At 46.0% G+C, this 16,905-nt stretch overlaps 1 protein-coding gene across 6 annotated transcripts in view; it reads right to left on the bottom strand.

Annotated features, from left to right (window-relative positions):
• Positions 1-11,167: 11,167 nt before the first annotated feature.
• The window catches only part of ST18 (ST18 C2H2C-type zinc finger transcription factor), a 122,941-nt gene continuing 117,203 nt past the window's right edge, over positions 11,168-16,905 (bottom strand). For 5 of the 6 annotated variants that reach the window (XM_036830787.1, XM_036830786.1, XM_036830791.1 and 2 more), the window contains 3 exons: positions 16,531-16,634; positions 13,954-14,097; positions 11,168-11,591 (listed from right to left, as the gene is read on the bottom strand). In XM_036830787.1, coding sequence (XP_036686682.1) covers positions 11,451-11,591; positions 13,954-14,097; positions 16,531-16,634 — 389 coding nt within the window. In that variant the 3' untranslated portion in view covers positions 11,168-11,450. The remainder of the gene's footprint in view (positions 11,592-13,953; positions 14,098-16,530; positions 16,635-16,905) is intronic. The other variant, XM_036830790.1, reaches the window with a different exon arrangement.

Below are 16,905 nucleotides of genomic sequence, written 5' to 3'. Positions count from 1 at the left end.
TATAACATTATAGAACTTGAGTCAGGCGATAATATTTTTCTGGCTCTGCCTACTTAGTGCCAAAACCCCTAGATGCAAAGTAAAAAAACTGCATTCATACAGATGCAGATGTTATTAGCTCTGTACCAAATACCTCACCTACAGTTTTTGTTATTATGAGTCATAGTTTTACATGCTTTGGGTGAAAAAAAAAAAACCCAGTGATTTGCCTGTTAAGTAGAATTTTTCAAGGTGGAGTGTAGAGGGTGACAGTCCTGGCTCTGGGTTACCTGTGGGAATTTTAGGATTGGGGTCTTTTAGGAACCACTTTTTAGGCCCCTCAAATTCAGTCATATCCATAAATGCATATAAACTTTGGGCATACGCAATCCTTTTAAGGAAGAGTCCAAGAATTGCAAACTTCTATTTTTCAGGAAGAAGAAGGACTTCTCAGAGTTATAAAAATAATAAAAAAAGTATTTTTAAAATAATGATTTTTAAAATTGCATTGAGAGGAATGCTATTATTTGAAGAACTCTCACCCAATTCTACCCTGGATAAATGAGTCACAGGTGATACTCTACATCAAGTGGGCTCAGAGGTAGAGAATGAGAGATGAGCACCTCAACATCCACTCTGTTCCCACTGAGTAACAGAACTCTGAACTCCAGTTTTTGGCTACGTACATTGTTATCCAAAGTAAAAGATTTTCTCTAGAGTTAGCTAAGTCCACATGACTAATTCTGCCTAATGAAAGTAAGTACCCCCAAAGTTCATTGCAGCACTATTTACAATAGCCAGGACATGGAAACAACCTAAATGTCCAACGATAGATGGATGGATAAAGATGTGGTACATATATACAATGGAATATTACTCAGCCGTAAAAAGGAACGAAATTGGGTCATTTGTAGAGATGTGGATGGACCTAGAGTCTGTCATACAGAGTGAAGTAAACCAGAAAGAGAAAAACAAATATCGTATATTAATGCATATATGTGGGACCTAGAAAAATGGTACAGATGAACCTATTTGTAGGACAGGAATAGAGACGTAGACGTAGAGAACAGACATGTGGACACAGAGGGGAAAGGGGAGGGTGGGATGAATTGGGAGATTAGGTTTGACATAAATACACTACCATGTGTAAAACAGATAGCTAGTGGGAACCTGCTGTAGAGCACAGGGAGCTCTGCGTGGTGCTCTGTGATGACCTAGATCGGGGCAGGGGGAGCGGGTTCACAAGAGGAAGGGGATATAGGTATACATATAGCTGATTCACTTCATTGTTCAGCAGAAACTAACACAACATTGTAAAGCAATTTTACTCCAATAAAAAAATAAATAAAAATATTTGCTAACAGGAAAAAAAAAAGAAAGTACAAGTGTTGTATGTGGTGCATGGGATGGATGGTTAAAGGGATCTGCTAAGCTTTGTGGGTCCCTTTTTTGCTCTTTTGTCATTCTTTCCAACCTTCTTTTAGTCTAGGATGCAGGTGAGATGGCTGGAGCTCTAGCAGCCATCCTGGCTCATGTGATGACCCTGAGGATGCAACCTAGTGATAGGATGAGAGCTCAGAAAGACAGATGAAACTAGAGCCACGTTGGACTGCCTGCCATTCACCTTCCTGAATAAAGAGAGAAAGCAAGAGAGAGAGAGAGAGAGAGAAACCTTTCTATCACTTGTATTAGGGTTTTACTGTTATGTACAGATGAACCAGATCTATCTAATATAATTACTCTTTATTTGTATTAAATTAGAAAGCCCTAACATAATTATAAGTCATTACGATGATAGCAATTGTTTGGTGTCTCTGGCAGGAAGTTCTGGATATTTGGATTGAACATGGGCGCAGAAACAATCCTGAGATTTCTCATTTCTTACTAGTTTCAGTGCTTCAAAGGTATCCCTGTGACAAATGCCTCACACTTGAACACTGAGAGGTTGAATGTTAACTTGGACGATAGCTGGGAATGGCTTCCTAACCCATTCCTGGCTTGTATGTGTCTCTGAAAGCATTCTGGAATGTACTTGATCTTAGCATAGTTGATTCTACTCTCTGAAATGTTTCCTTGAACTTGGTCTCCTCCCAGTTTCCTTCTCGGTCACCTTCGCTCAGGTCCTCACCATCTGCTCAGCTTTGCAAGAGCTTTGGCATCTTCCCACATTTGCCCCACCGTGTACTTCACACCCCGCCCCCTCCTCGCCCCCAGATCTGAGATTTTTCTCCATCAAGGATCAGGTTCAGTGTGGCGAGGTAGGAGAACCGTGGTGTTTGGAATCAGACAGACCTGGGTGTAAATTCTAGCGGTTCCACTCACCAGCTGGGTGATCGGGGACAAGTTATTTAACTTTTTGGAGCCTTCAGTAAAATAGAAATACGGTGGCCTGCCTCGTGGTGGAAGATGTCCTAAGGTCACACAGTTCAGCAACTGGCAGCTCTGGTTTTCGTGAGACGCCCCTCCCGTGCCTTCTGCCCCAGGCCTCTGCTCGTCAATTTCACCGCACTCAAGGCTTTCCTGTGGATCTGCTAAGGGCGAGGGCGGGTGGCAGCTGCTTTCTCATTGGCCCTTTTCATGGTGTCCAGGCTGATGTCGTTGCCACTGGTAGGCAACTGGCTTGTGCCTGCCACGTTCTGAGAACACGCTGCGTCGTCACACCAAGGAACTCGTGCTGACGCTGGCCACCTGGTCCCCACACGTTTCCTGAGGCCGTCCCTGTCAGCTCTCGGGCCCTGGGATTCCTTAAGTCCACAGTAAAATCGCCGCAACTTTACCTTGGTGAGCAGAAACCAACCACCCCCATAGTCTACCACATACATCAACACGACCTTCCTGTTGCAGGGTCTTTAGGCACATGGCTTTACTAGTCTAGGAAATGCTGCCAGGAAGATAAAGCTGCAAATCACCACCTTGTTCGTTTCAGGAACTTCCCCCATATCCACTTACATGAATATTGGCCAATCAACCTCAATATCCGTTTACCCTCCCCTCTTAACCGGGGTCCACGGTAAGCAATTACACCCCAAACCTTACCCAGTTAGGCCCGTCCACAGAAAGATCTGCCCTAAACGATAGCCACCTTCCCCTTCCCCTTCAGGAGCAGATGATCTCCTGCTGTGGGAACAATAAACTCAGACTCCTTTCCCACAAATGATCACCCTTGCTTAAAAGAAAAGAAATACACTCGATATTTTTTGGTTCTCTAATTCCGGATCGGTTCCCTAAGCTTCTAATTCAGCATCATACGCAGATATGTACTAAAAACATTATTCCAACTATTACTGTGATCTTTTAAAACAGAATTTACTTCTGTAGATTGGTAATTGTTTTTAAAAAAGCGAAAATGAGTAGATTTCCAGGTTAAGTGACCATATTTGACATAGTTATAGATTTAATGGTGCGATTAGCCACTTCGTTTTTTTTACCTGAACATGTAAAACTTATGTTCTCAGATGTTTTCATAATTTGGCAATTTCTCCCTCAAAAAAGCAAAAAAGGGAGAATAAAGGCATTGTGATTTCTAAGCTGCAGAAATTCACCCTTGGTTTTTCTTCTTGAAAACTCTCAGGCCTCTTATAGAAGGAATGGTCAGATAACACCATCCAAGAGAAATAATAGTGAGAGCCACACGTGAACTTTACATTTTCTAGCAGTTACACTGAAAATAAGTACAACGAAAGGAAAATTAATTTTAAAACTGTATTTTATTCAAGCTACCATACCGAGCCTGGTTTTAGGTCCCCCTGTGGCACCAGCCAGCACTCATGCGGGCCACTCCTGCTCAGGACGGGGGAGGAGGGGAGACGGAAGGGGCAGGCGGGCGAGGGCGGGCAGGAAGGACGGGTGTGGACAAGCACGTTCTCTGGGGACTAGAAAGGGGTGCCATGGACGGCCGGCCTCAGCTGAGCTCACGCGACTCAGCCGCTGGGTGGCTCCTTTTCAAAGTGTGTAATGAGTGTAATAATCCATAGCTCTCGGAATTGTGGTGAGAATTAAATTGGGTGTTCATGGCACTTGGGAAACTCCTGGTGAACATTAAGCACTGAATACATATTAAAACAGACACGTGTGCGTGCGGTCACACACACACACGCGCACACACACCTCTTTTTAAATCCTCATGGGCGCTTGGCGGGACCTGTGGGAACCCATCAAGCCCTGGGCTCGTCCAGGCCCAGGAATTAGCTTCTGCTGTTGCCCATAAGGAATTTCCGTGCAGTTTTCATTTACTTTTAAGAAACCATATGATATGGGCTTCCCTGGTGGCGCAGTGGTTGAGAATCTGCCTGCTAATGCAGGGGACACGGGTTCGAGCCCTGGTCTGGGAAGATCCCACATGCCGCAGAGCAACTAGGCCCGTGAGCCACAACTACTGAGCCTGCGCGTCTGGAGCCTGTGCTCCGCAACAAGAGAGGCCGCGATAGTGAGAGGCCCGCGCACCGCGATGAAGAGTGGCCCCCGCTCGCCGCAGCTAGAGAAAGCCCTCGCGCAGAAACGAAGACCCAACACAGCCAAAAATAAATATAAATAAATAAATAAATAATTAAAAAAAACAAAAACAAAAAACCATATGATACGAGGGATGGATCATTTTTCTATCCTTGTTTCTCTCTTCCCCTCCCTCCCTCCTTTCCTTCTCCCTCCCCTGCTTCTGCTCATTATTTACGTTTTTGCCACGGATCCAGGTGATTCTCGGGAAACAAAGGGCATGTGGGGAGAGCAGAAGCTTTTGGTTTTCCTTTATGATCATGGAAGTGCCCAAGAGGGTTGTTGGCAAGGTTCGGAGTTAAGCTTTCAGATTTCTGATGAGTCAAACTGAGCCACCGATTTATCCACTCACCGAAAGACGGGAGCTGTAGGTGTAACTCGTGGCTACGCAGGAACTCCTGGGGTCTGTCGAATGCTGCACCCACAGACGGCACAAAGCTTGGTTAATGTAACCCTGACAGTCCCCTGAGGAAGGCGCTGAGTGGTTTGAGGAGGGCTCTGCCTGTGAGGGTGTGACTGGCCCCTGGGGGGCTTTCCCCACGTGCAGGTTTGGAAGAGATGCTTCCGGCAGGGCGCATCTCCAGGAGTTAACGGTCATTTCGGGTGTCTGTTGTCCTGGAAGGGTGTCTCCAGCGAGAGCACGCCGAGTCCTTCCCGATCGGATACGTGTATTGTTGAGAAGCTGCTGAACAAGTACTGAAGATATTTAAACTTTTCCTTCCTGGGCAAGGATTTCCCGGAGTGGCGAAGGCATGTCAGGGAGACACCGGTGGTCCAGGTGCGTCAGAGCCCAGCATAGCCCGTGGTGGGCGTGGAAGCCGCTGGTCCTCTGGGCCTCGGGCCTTATTTTTGGAATTCAAGGACGCTAGTCTTGGGGAGAAATGTTCACAATGATTTCCAGTGGCTAGAAGTTTGATCCTTCAAAAGCATTGTTAGTGTCCTGTCCCCAGAGTGCCATTCTTACTTCAAAACATCTACGATATCTAGCCCTTTCCCCCAATCCCGGATTTCATTCCAAACTGAATTAGGTAATCAGTCACAGAAGGAAAATGACTGCATTTATATGTGATAATACATATTTGAGGGGAAAACTCTGAAACAGCAGCTGTTTCTTAAGAGCAGGGAAATTTACAGTCTCTTTATGTTTTTACATATTTAATAACTGGTAAAGGTCGATACAAAGTGTCTTTTTACTTGTCGGAGGCCAATGCAAAACTGTCAAGCACACACAAAGCAGCTTATGACCGAACACGATAATTATGTTGTTTTGCCTTAAAAACAACAACAAAAAATGAGTTCTTTATATTCTCCTTATTTTGGGGGCAGTGGTGACCCGTTATCAAGATTTTCAATCCCAGTTTGTCAAATCGATGATTAGGGCGTGACATGTGCATGACACGCCTGTACAAGAAAAACACATCATAACGACGTGGCTAAAATGTGAAAGCGATGCTTCTTTGAACAGCTGTATCCAGACTGGTGATTGAACTGGCCCCTCCTGCCCGCAGGCTGTAATCTGAGGCAGGTTGGGATGTTGGTCGGGGAGTTGGGGGTTGGCTAGACGGTGCTGGTGGCCTGCAGAAGGGACAGGAGCTTCTCAGGGGGTCAGAACCCGGTTGAATCCTGACCTTGGACTTATCTCTGGGGTGTCAGGCAAATTCTTCACTCTCCAAGTCTCACGATGCTGATGGAAACACTCCGTCGTGTTGTGTCTGGGAAGCTAAGAGAAGCGATTCAGGAGCTCAGGACACCAGGATGCACTGTTGTCACCTCAAGATTTAGGGATATTCCACGTGTCTGGGCCCAACAAATTTTTTTTTTTTTACATTCAACTTTGGAAAGCTGCACAGCAGTATTTACTATAGCTGGCCCTAAAATTCCATTCTTAGTTTTAGACCTAATAGAAATGAGTGAGGATCAACAGATATCTTTTTTTTTTTAAAATTTTTATTGGAGTATATTTGCTTTACAATGTTGTGTTAGTTTCTACTGCACAGCCAAGTGAATTAGCTATATGTATACATATATCCCCTCTTTTATGGATTTCCTTCCCATAACAGATATCTTAATCTTGACTAACTCTTGTTTTCTTTCTTCCAGGTGAGACAGCATCTAACAGCTGTGTAGACAGATCCCCATGGGTTAGATCTTAAAACCAGTGGAAAGTGTTCCAATCTGGCTGTGCCTTTTCCCAGTTTTCTGGTGTTGGGCAACTTACTAACTTTTCTGAGCAGCCGTTTCTTCATCAGTATCACTGATACGATATTTACTACATCAACGTGTTTGAGGATTTCAGGAGCTGAAGCGTCCAGGCATCGTTGATGGGGTCTGACAGCGCAGACAGCGATTAGCCAATTCAATCTGCTTGCTTTGCGATTAGCTGCTAAATAAAGAGAGGAAATGGCAGAGTACTATTCCCAGACCACAATAAAATGGACTTAATGTGTGGAAAGAGATGTAGAAAACATGAGTTTTAAGAAGATTAGTAAAATACTTATGCACCATGGCAAGTTAATTTTTAAAACTTTTTCTAGGGAGGCAAATCAAGGAATCATTTACCCTCTTCTTTTCACTCAGAACGTGGTTCCAGTAGAAGTGTTTTACTTCTGTGTCTAAGGCTCTAGGGCCTTTCGTGGGCTGGTGACAAGGGTTTCCATACAGCAGCCTGAAACTGATCACAGCAAAACTCATTATCAATTTTTATTTCCTACCAAATATCAGAGGTACAGCACTGAACACAATTTTGTTGCCTTCAGGTAAGAAATAGTAATTGTTTGAATTGATGGAATAAATTGTCTCTAATGGAAACCCGATCTTGTCATTCTTTGGTTTTAGATCTTTCTTTGGTATTCTGGGGTCTGCGTGTGGAAATTACAGTTCTTTACCTTGGATGTTTATGATATGACTCCCTTTCCTACCTACCTGGGCTTTTCGCCTCACTTCTCACTAACTTTCGGATATTTTAATTACCTGCTCGGTGGATGACTGTCTCACCGTCCTCTTCTGTAGGTGCCGTTCGCGCTGTGCAATGCCTTTCTCCCGACTTGCCAGCTCATCTGTGACCAGCCCTTTTCCCAGGAAGTCAGAGGCAGGTGGTACCCTGCACACTGTTTCCGCGGGAGCCTGTGTTCCTATCGCTCATTTCCCCTCCCCCACCAGGCTGAACCCACATGGGGGTGGGCCTGGCACACACGCCTTCTGATAAAACATCTGTCGTATGAACATAGGACTCTTACTGTTCTCTTCGTAATTCCGTAGGACCAGTTCTCCTCTTCCGCCACGTCGAGTGACAAGGATGCAGGCGCTGCTCGCTGATGTAAAATCCCAGGCAGGGCGAGACGCGCCTTCTCTGCAAGGAGGGGCGCTAAGAACCGCTGAGCAGACTTGCGACCCGTGATCCATTTACAGGATGGAACATAGGCACATCTTACACACATACACTTGGTGATTAAAAGCAAGCTATATGGGCTTCCCTGGTGGCGCAGTGGTTGAGAGTCTGCCTGCCAGTGCAGGGGACACGGGTTCAGGCCCTGGTCTGGGAAGATCCCACATGCCGTGGAGCAACTAAGCCCGTGAGCCACAACTGCTGAGCCTGCGCGTCTGGAGCCTGTGCTCCACAACAAGAGAGGCCACGATAGTGAGAGGCCCGCGCACCGCGATGAAGAGTGGCCCCCGCTCGCCACAACTAGAGAAAGCCCTCGCACAGAAACGGAGACCCAACACAGCCATAAATAAATAAATAAACAAATACTTTAAAAAAAGCAAGCTATATATACTGTGCATTAACCCCTGTGCACCAACCCCTGTGACTCAGAGGTCTACCCAAGTACCCTGGCTTTCCTCTGGGGACCCAGACTCCCCTTCAGTCAAGTTTGCTTTATCACAATGATGACATGGATTTTTTTTTCTTTTTTTTTTTTTACCACATTGAGTCTAAATGGCAACCAGGCCTAGAGATGTGTAAAGCTGAGCAGAAACTGGAAAGTTAAATTAAGCTGTTTGACATGAGATGGGAAAAACATGCAAGCCCAACAGGCGCCGTCAAGAATTGATTATCTTCCCGGGCTTCCCTGGTGGCGCAGGGGATAAGACTCCGCACTCCCGATGCAGGGGGCCCGGGTGCCATCCCTGGTCAGGGAACTAGATCCCACATGCAAGCCGCAACTAAGAGTTCGCACGCCACAACTAAGGAGCTGGCGAGCCACAACTAAGGAGCCCGCCTTCCGCAACTAAGACCCAGCACAACCAAATAAATAAATAAATATTAAAAAAACACAATTGATTATTTTCCTAGAATCTGTGTTCAGCTGGCTTACAGGAATGCACGTATATACTCAGCACCCAAAGTGACGTCAGCACCAGGAGGGTGGGGCCTCTATCTTACTGCTCACTAGATGCAGGTGAATTTCCTGCTGGTGCAAGCAAAGGTTTCCTGCTCTCAGAGGCATCTGCTGGTTTGCATGTGTATTTACTGAACCCCAGGCTGGGGCAGCTACCAACTGGCAAAAGTCCTGTCCACTTGGGGTGAAAAAATAAGCCAAGCAGACTGGTAGATAGACCCCAGAGCATCAGAGCAACTCACAGGCTCAGGTGTGCACTCCCCACGCTGAGGTCCTTGGGGGGAGGGCACAGTGCTTACCATGGGATGGCCACAAGCGTCTCTAGTAGCTCAAGAAAGACCACAGCGAAACTCTTATCAATTTTTATTTCCTACCATACACCAAATGTACAGCACTGAACACAGTTGGTTGCTTTGATGTAAGAAATATTAATTGTTTGAAGAAACAGTGTACAAACTACTTCAAATTAAAAAAATGCGTACATCATTGCCTTTTTGTTGTTTACAAAAGACCCAATTTACAGTATCGATCATTAACATAGTGGAAAGGAAAAAAAAATTCAGTGCACATTACAAAACAGATCAAGTACAAAGGAGGCAAATAAATACAAACATCCTTCACAGAAACGTCCTGTTCAAACTACGCAAACACAAATCAATGAACCTGAAGTCACAGTAAATTATAATAATAAATACATAGGTCGGTAAGAGGTTTCTTTTAAATTAAATAAAATATATAACAAACTTGTTAAAATATTTAGCAAATTAAACTTTTGTCTTTGTAATAAGTGAACTCATCTGTGTGCATCTATCAAGGACTGTATAGCAAAATGTTTGCAAGTACATAACTTTAATAGAAAATTCTGTTTGGTGTCCTGTTTATAATAGACAGCACACATGGTAGCTCTTTTTTTTTTTAAAGTTGATTTTTAAATACCCACCGTTCCTACCTAAGCACAGACATCTCATTTTCACTAGACTAAGAGTCAGGGTTCAAATGAACCCCAAACCAAAGATAAGCCCCACTTAATACGGAACAATGACCAGTGTCATGGGGTGAAATCACGGTGGACGGTGCTATAGTTTGTGCAGTAACAGTAATAACAGTGGAAAACATCAAGCCTGTGAGCGCCATCGCATTCGGTCTACACACCCAGGAGGCTAAGAAAAATAAACACTTCGTTACAGCACAGAAATCAAGCCCATTTACACAGAGGCACGTAGCACACCCGGGGTGTGTGCACAGCAAAAAGGCAGTTTAGCTGGTTGTCTATACCTTTTTCTTAAAAAAAATAAATATAAAAAAACTTTTGAAACAATGCTTAACTACTTTACAATCCCTGAAATAGACATTGCCTTTACTATAGCAACTACTAAACTCTGATCCACCCAGAAATGCGAGATTGTGGGCTCAATTTCGTGTCTGTGAGTGTGTCTGTCTGTGGGTTGCGAGTGTGTGTGCTTTGTAGCACTTGTCGTTCTGCAGAAAGACTTCTGTCAAATTGAAAGCTGGCTGGCTGCCTAAGGAGGCTGAGACAATGTCGCCAGTGTTTAAAGCAATGACACGGATCTGGGTACCATTTTTGCATGTGTGATTATATTTTCCATTTCTTCCCAGTCAACCCAGTAAGATAAATGCTATTTCAGGGGATATGGTATCTACACAGTTTTCCATTTGGATGCGTTTACATTTGCTAAGTACAAATCTACATCAATATTGTCCCTTGTATATTGTGCCAACGTGTGGCAGGAAAGCCTGGCTGGTCACATCAAGTCTTATTTCTCATCTCAGGGTCAGAGCTGCCAACTATCTGGTGTGACTTGAAAAACAAATGGACAGACCTGCACCACTAAAAAAGCTTGTTTCATTTCAAATAAATAATTCATATGAATTGAAACCGTACAGCCAAGTCGAATACTTTGCTGATTGCTATATTTAATTATTGCTAACAAATTCGGAACAGGCTGTTTTCCAGTCTACTGTGCTTCTGTGAGGGCGCACATCCCACGAGTGGGTGCCTTTTATCTTGCTGTCCCTTCTGCGCATCTTACCTAAGCCTGTTTATAAACACAAAGCCAGTGAAGGTGGTACGGGGGGTTGGGGTAGAAGTGTGCAATAAAAATCAAACTGGACCACAGTGCAGTCCTTAGACAAGGATTTCCTTCATTCTTTTTTGTCTTCTCCTTTAAACCCAGCAAGATATGTGATTTGAGAATAGCATTTCTATTTAAATTCTATTGGAAAATAAATTAATAAACACACTTGTAAAAATATGGCAGACTTCAAAATGCAATTAAAAGATAAAAAAACTCTTTGATTAGAAATAAATAAAATATAAAAATGTCACGTTTATTTTACATATACTGTACAAAAAAAACCCAAAAGAGTGCAATGAAGAAATAAAAGAAAAGCATATGAAAATAAATAAGATCTAATATTTGACTGCATTGCTTTTCATCCAAAGAGTCTATCATAGTTTTTCTTTCCTTTTCACGTTAGCTGGGGGAAAAAAATTAGTGCAATGTTGCAATTGTAGATGCAGTAGGGCACCTGCCTGCCTTAGCGGCCGGGGGGGGGGGCCCTCCAGATCTGTACACGCGGCTGCTGGCGGCGAGTCCCGCGGCCCGTGGCGCTGGGCTCCTACACGTGGATGCCCTTCACCGCCTGCTTGATGCTCTCCAGCAGAGCCTTGCATTCGGGGGAATAGCCCCGCTCCAGATTGCTGTACATGTCCGTGAGCGTGTTGACGTACGCTTCGAAATTCTGCTCACTGATGGGCCCCTGAAGGAGGACAGAACACATGGCATCAGGCACGTGACCCAGGCTGCCGGGAAAAGGGGAGCAAGTCCACGGGGGGCACCGGGAGGGACGCAGGGAGGCAGGCGGCTGCTGGCTCTTCACTCAGTTGATGGGGTGAGCGCGACCGCCCGCAGTTTGGGGTCAGCTTGGAGCCACACCAGGTGGAGGGTTCGCCGCCGGGCTGGGCCCTTCCCAGCTGCACCCTTCTCCCGAGAGGGGCTCTCGGCCTCCCTCACAGGCACGTGCTCAGCACGGAGACCTCGTCTGCAGAAGGGGGGTGTGGGCCAGGCCGGAGGAGGGCTTTGCTCGCCCAGAAGCTTCCCCTGACAGCCCTGGGCCGGGGTTTCAGGGCTGTGAGGCGGGACGAGGTGCCCCCAGCTGTCTGGCGGGAACCATCCTCTTTCATCCTCAGACTCCTTTGTCCATTTCCCCCTCGAGGTCAGGGCTGGGCTCTTCCCCTCTCTCTGTCTTTCCAGGTGGAACACGGGATTCACAGGGTCCGGTCTGTTCACCTCGTCCTCTTTGCTTGCGTGTGGCCCCTCCTGTCCCTAACGTGGTGGCTCAAACCGAGCAGCCCTCGCGACGTGGCGACTGCCCGAGTGGAAGGAACGAGCGGCCGGGGGACTGCCGCTCCGCCACTTCTGGGGCCCGCATTTCCCAGCTTTTCGGAAACGTGCCTTACTTACTGCACAAGAGGCCTGGAAGAAGGGGCTTGTGAAAGGTCTCAGTGCAAAGGAATAAAGGGCGTTACTGTGATTGCTGCTGCTGAAGAGCTCGGCTTTCTCAGCGTGAAGCTGATCTCATTCTGCCCAGCCAAGCACTGACTCCACCAGCTGCCTGACACTGCTTTCCGTTCCCTTGTCATTTCTGCTTTTGCCGTGTCCCGAGTTTCTAGCTGGACGAGGACCCGGACGGCAGAGTGATAAAGGCCACCTCGCTTGTGCTGGCTTTGGAACCTCCATCAAATTATGTAAGGCTCAGAGCCTCCATTCCCTCCGCCATAAGATGGGAGACCAGTGCTCGAAATAAATTGTGAGCATTTAGTGGGACCTGCCCCCAAATCACCGCGAGAGTGCCTTGTATGTAACTATACAAAGTACCACTTATCTTGCACGGTAACAGTGATTTTTATGGCGCCACTGAAGAAAGAAATATTACAGAATACAAATTTGAAGTATGAGTTAGAGAAATGTTAAGAAATAATATAACAATAATATTCAATAATTACCTTAATACTGGCCATAAAGTAATCATTTATTTTCCTTTGGGTTCTTTTTTATTACATTATTGATTTTTTAAAAAAAATATTGGTTTTTTTTCCTATTGTCAGGTGACATATCTGGAATTGGTGAAGATGAGGGCTCCACGCTGGGAAGTTGGACAAACTGAGAGATTTCTTGCTTTCAGGAAAACCAATCCTATTTCTTTATTAAATTGCTGCTTTTTCAAACCCTTCTGTATATAAAATTTGCAGCTTTAGAAAACTTGTTCTAAACATGCCTGTACTGAGGAAATGAAAAGCATTCAACAATGCAGCCCTCTTCCAAATGTTTATTATATTTATGAAAATGTAAAGGAAACCAATTTTCTATGAATTTTAAATAGTTGCAATGCCTCAAGCATATGTTTAGGTTTTGGAAATAGGATGCCTTGCTCACTCTTGTGCTTTTTATTCTATATGAGGAGTACTTAAGTATGTTCTTCACACTTAGGTAAAGACACAGACGTAGAGAATGGACTTGAGGACACGGGGAGGGGGAAGGGTAAGCTGGGACGAAGTGAGAGGGTGGCATGGACATATATACACTACCAAATGTAAAATAGATAGCTAGTGGGAAGCAGCCGCGTAGCACAGGGAGATCAGCTCGGTGCTTTGTGACCACCTAGAGGGGTGGGATAGGGAGGGTGGGAGGGAGATGCAAGAGGGAGGAGATATGGGGATATACGTATACGTATAACTGATTCACTTTGTTATGCAGCAGAAACTAACACACCATTGTAAAGCCATTATACTCCAATAAAGATGTTAAAAAAAAAAAAAGAAAGCATGGGTCTCAGATTGTGTAAGCCACATTAGCAAGCTTTCCATCTGGAAACAAATTCTGAGAGCGGGAACTTTGGCCTCCAATTTTCATTTACATTATAAACCTAGTTTCAAATAAACCCTCCTCATCTTTGAATGACTCCTGCGGTATCAGAAGCCCTTGGTCGTGACATAGGGTAAACATAAATACCCATCACGTTCCCAGGGATGAAGTGTGGGCGGCTTGTCCCCTCGGAGCCCTGGGTGGCGGCTCGTCAGCAAGGGGAGCCCTGGGACGGAACCGCGCGGCCTCAGACTCACCACCTGTGGGAGCTGGATGTCTGCGAGGCTGGAAATGAGGGCTTGGCTCAGGCCCGCCAGGTCCTTCAGCAGGCTCTCGTTGCTCTGTTCTATCAGCTTGTTTTCCTCCTCTATCGTCTTTAAGTTGCTCTCCATAGACGTGATCTGAAATGGAAAGAACGTGGGAACGTGGGAAGCCGAGTTTGGAAGGGCCGGGCTTCAGCGGAGTCCGGTGCTGACCAGGCATGGCCATGGTCCTCACAAAGCAGCAGCCCTGCCGCCCCCCATCGCTCTGAGGGCTGGAACCACAGTCCCAAGCGCGTCTCTCTTCAGCCCAGATTCTCCCCGGCTGCAGATCCACACCTCCACGTGGCTGTAAGGTGGACTTCAAGGGCAAACCTTCGCTATTTCCCCAAACCTGCCGCCCGCGCAGCCCCCTCCTTCCCAGCTGACGGCCGCTTGCTCGCTGTGCAGGCCTGGGAGGCGTCCCTGACGGCACTTTCTCTCGCCCTTCACGTCCACTGGGCTCCCCCTGCAGAGGCCCAGGATGGAGACGGCGCCCACCTGCACCGCTGCTCCCCAGGTCCAGCCACCGTGGGGACTGGGACCCCCTCTCAGGGGCAGCCCTGCACCTGGCTGGGCACCACCCCATCTCTTGCTGACCCGTCTTCACCCCACCTACCCACGCGGGTCTCTTCAAATGTCAGGCAGATCGTAGGTCAAACATGATCGCGTTAACCCTCGGCTCTAAACCCCGTAACGGTTCTGCGTTCATTCAGAATAAAAACCAACGTCTTAAAAAGGGCCTGGGAAGCCCTGTGTGTCCCCGGGGACTCACCTCCTATAACCCCCAGGTCACTGACCTGTAGCCACACTCACTCTCCTATTTCTCAAGACGCTGGCCCTTCTCAAGGGTTAGGGGTTTTGCATTGGCTGTTTCTACTGTTGGAAACACTCCTCCCCCTTCCTGTTTGGCTAATGCCCTCAGCTCCTCAAGTCTTGCCAAATGTTTCCTTCTTCCTGTGGCTAAGCCCGGCTCTCCTCTCTGCCTCGAACCCTTGCTGCTTCTCCCCATGCCCTGCCCTCGTGCGATGCAATTTATCGCTTATGGTTTTTTGTTATTGTTTACCTCCCCTTCTAGACTGTAAGCTCCATGAGGGCAAAGGCCTTTGCTTTCTTCACTAATGGTTCTCAAGACACGTTCTCATGATTGGGAAAACCACGCATGACGCTCTCTTTGTAGCCTGGATTGTTATTAATGGAAGATTACGACACTGGTCACGCAGAAACCTGCTTTTCAGGGGGACTAAAAGCTTCTGTCTTAGGCCCCTGTGAGGGAAGACTTCTGAGTGTCAGTAACTTCGGTGGCCCAAACCCCACGTCTCAGGAAAGGAGAAAAGGGAGAAAGACACTTCAACTTAACTTTGTCTCATTCTTTTCCTTCTGATTTATTGCAACAGAGTTATTATGAGTGTTTTTAAAAATCCTGGACTGGGGAGTTCCCTGGAGGTCCAGTGGTTAGGACTCAGTGCTCTCATTGCTGGGGCCCGGGTTCGACCTCTGGTCGGGGAGCTAAGACACCGCAAGCCTTGGGGCACAGCCAAAAAACAAACAAACAAACAAAAAAAGACAAAAACAAATCCTGGACTTAACTTTTAATTTCCCTGTGGGTAAATTTAATCAGGGGCTGGGGCAGACATGACCCAGGAGAATGCAGAATTGAGAAATTGCTTGAATTTTCAATAAAGAATGTCAGGAAAATCTGGGAAAAGATCCATTTCTATCAAAGACTGACTCATTCAGAGGTGTTCTAGAAAAATTAAAAAGTTGCACTGTTTTACTTGAATTTCCAATAAAACTAAGGCCTCCCATATCTTCTCATGACGGTTTTTCTAAAGCATCACATACTCTAGAGGCTCTGCAATTATAGGATGATCATCTTACTTGCTGATAAAGCCTTTGGTGCACCAAAGGCAAAAATGTGAGCAGTTTGGCCTAGAGCTTCCAAACCAGTGATCGCCCAGGGTGATCCACGTATTCAAGCCTTCACAAGGATCGTGTACAGGAGACACACTCTGTGTTCATTGCAAAAGATCCGTATGTTTTTTGTTTTTCTTAAAATTTATTTTATTTTATTTATTTATTTTTGGCTGCGTTGGGTCTTCGTTGCTGCGTGCGGGCTTTCTCTAGTTGCAGCGAGCAGGGGCTACTCTTCGTTGTGGTGCGTGGGCTTCTCATTGTGGTGGCTTCTCTTGTTGCGGAGCACGGGCTCTAGGCACGCGGGCTTCAGTAGTTGTGGCACGTGGGCTCAGTAGTTGTGGTGCACAGGCTTAGTTGCTCCGCAGCATGTGGGATCTTCCCAGACCAGGGCTCGAACCCGTGTCCCCTGCATTGGCAGGCGGATTATTAACCACTGCGCCACCAGGGAAGTCCGATAAGTTTGTTTCTTATCATAGGGTTTAATAGTTCAATGTGTTCCCTCCATTTAGGATTATGATTGCCTAAAGATAACTCATTGCTCTCCTTCCTTCTCCTTTCCTCCATCCCTTCCCCCACTCCTTCCTTCCTTCCTCCCTTCCTTCTTCCTTTTTTTTTTACCTGCGTCTGGAGTTTCATCATATCTGCTTCAATTTTAAGGTTGGACTCATTGAGTTCCTTTATTTCTTCATCCAAATGCCTGATTTCTTCATCACTCTCTATACCTGTAAAAAGTCAGACTCTTTTAGTTCAAACAGAAAATAAGAGACTGAGACAAATCTGAGGCCTTTTACATTGAATTTGTGGTTTGCTAAGTGAAAATGAGACTTTAATTTGAAACGTTGAATTTTTACCCATATCCAAGATTCTAAAAAAGTGGGTTCAAAGAGTTGCAGGATTTACTTCCTTAGTAAGAAATGCCCCAGCGTTTAATGTAGGTCTGCTGTGTTCCGGGTCTGCTGCTGGACAGGTTCACAAGTAACTTCTCCTTTGAAC

The sequence above is a fragment of the Balaenoptera musculus genome, chromosome 17 (genome assembly GCF_009873245.2).
Source record: "Balaenoptera musculus isolate JJ_BM4_2016_0621 chromosome 17, mBalMus1.pri.v3, whole genome shotgun sequence".
In the NCBI taxonomy this organism is placed as follows: Eukaryota; Metazoa; Chordata; class Mammalia; order Artiodactyla; family Balaenopteridae; genus Balaenoptera; species Balaenoptera musculus.
Note: the sequence above shows the minus strand (reverse complement) of the source record. Positions and strands in the feature narration are given on the sequence as shown.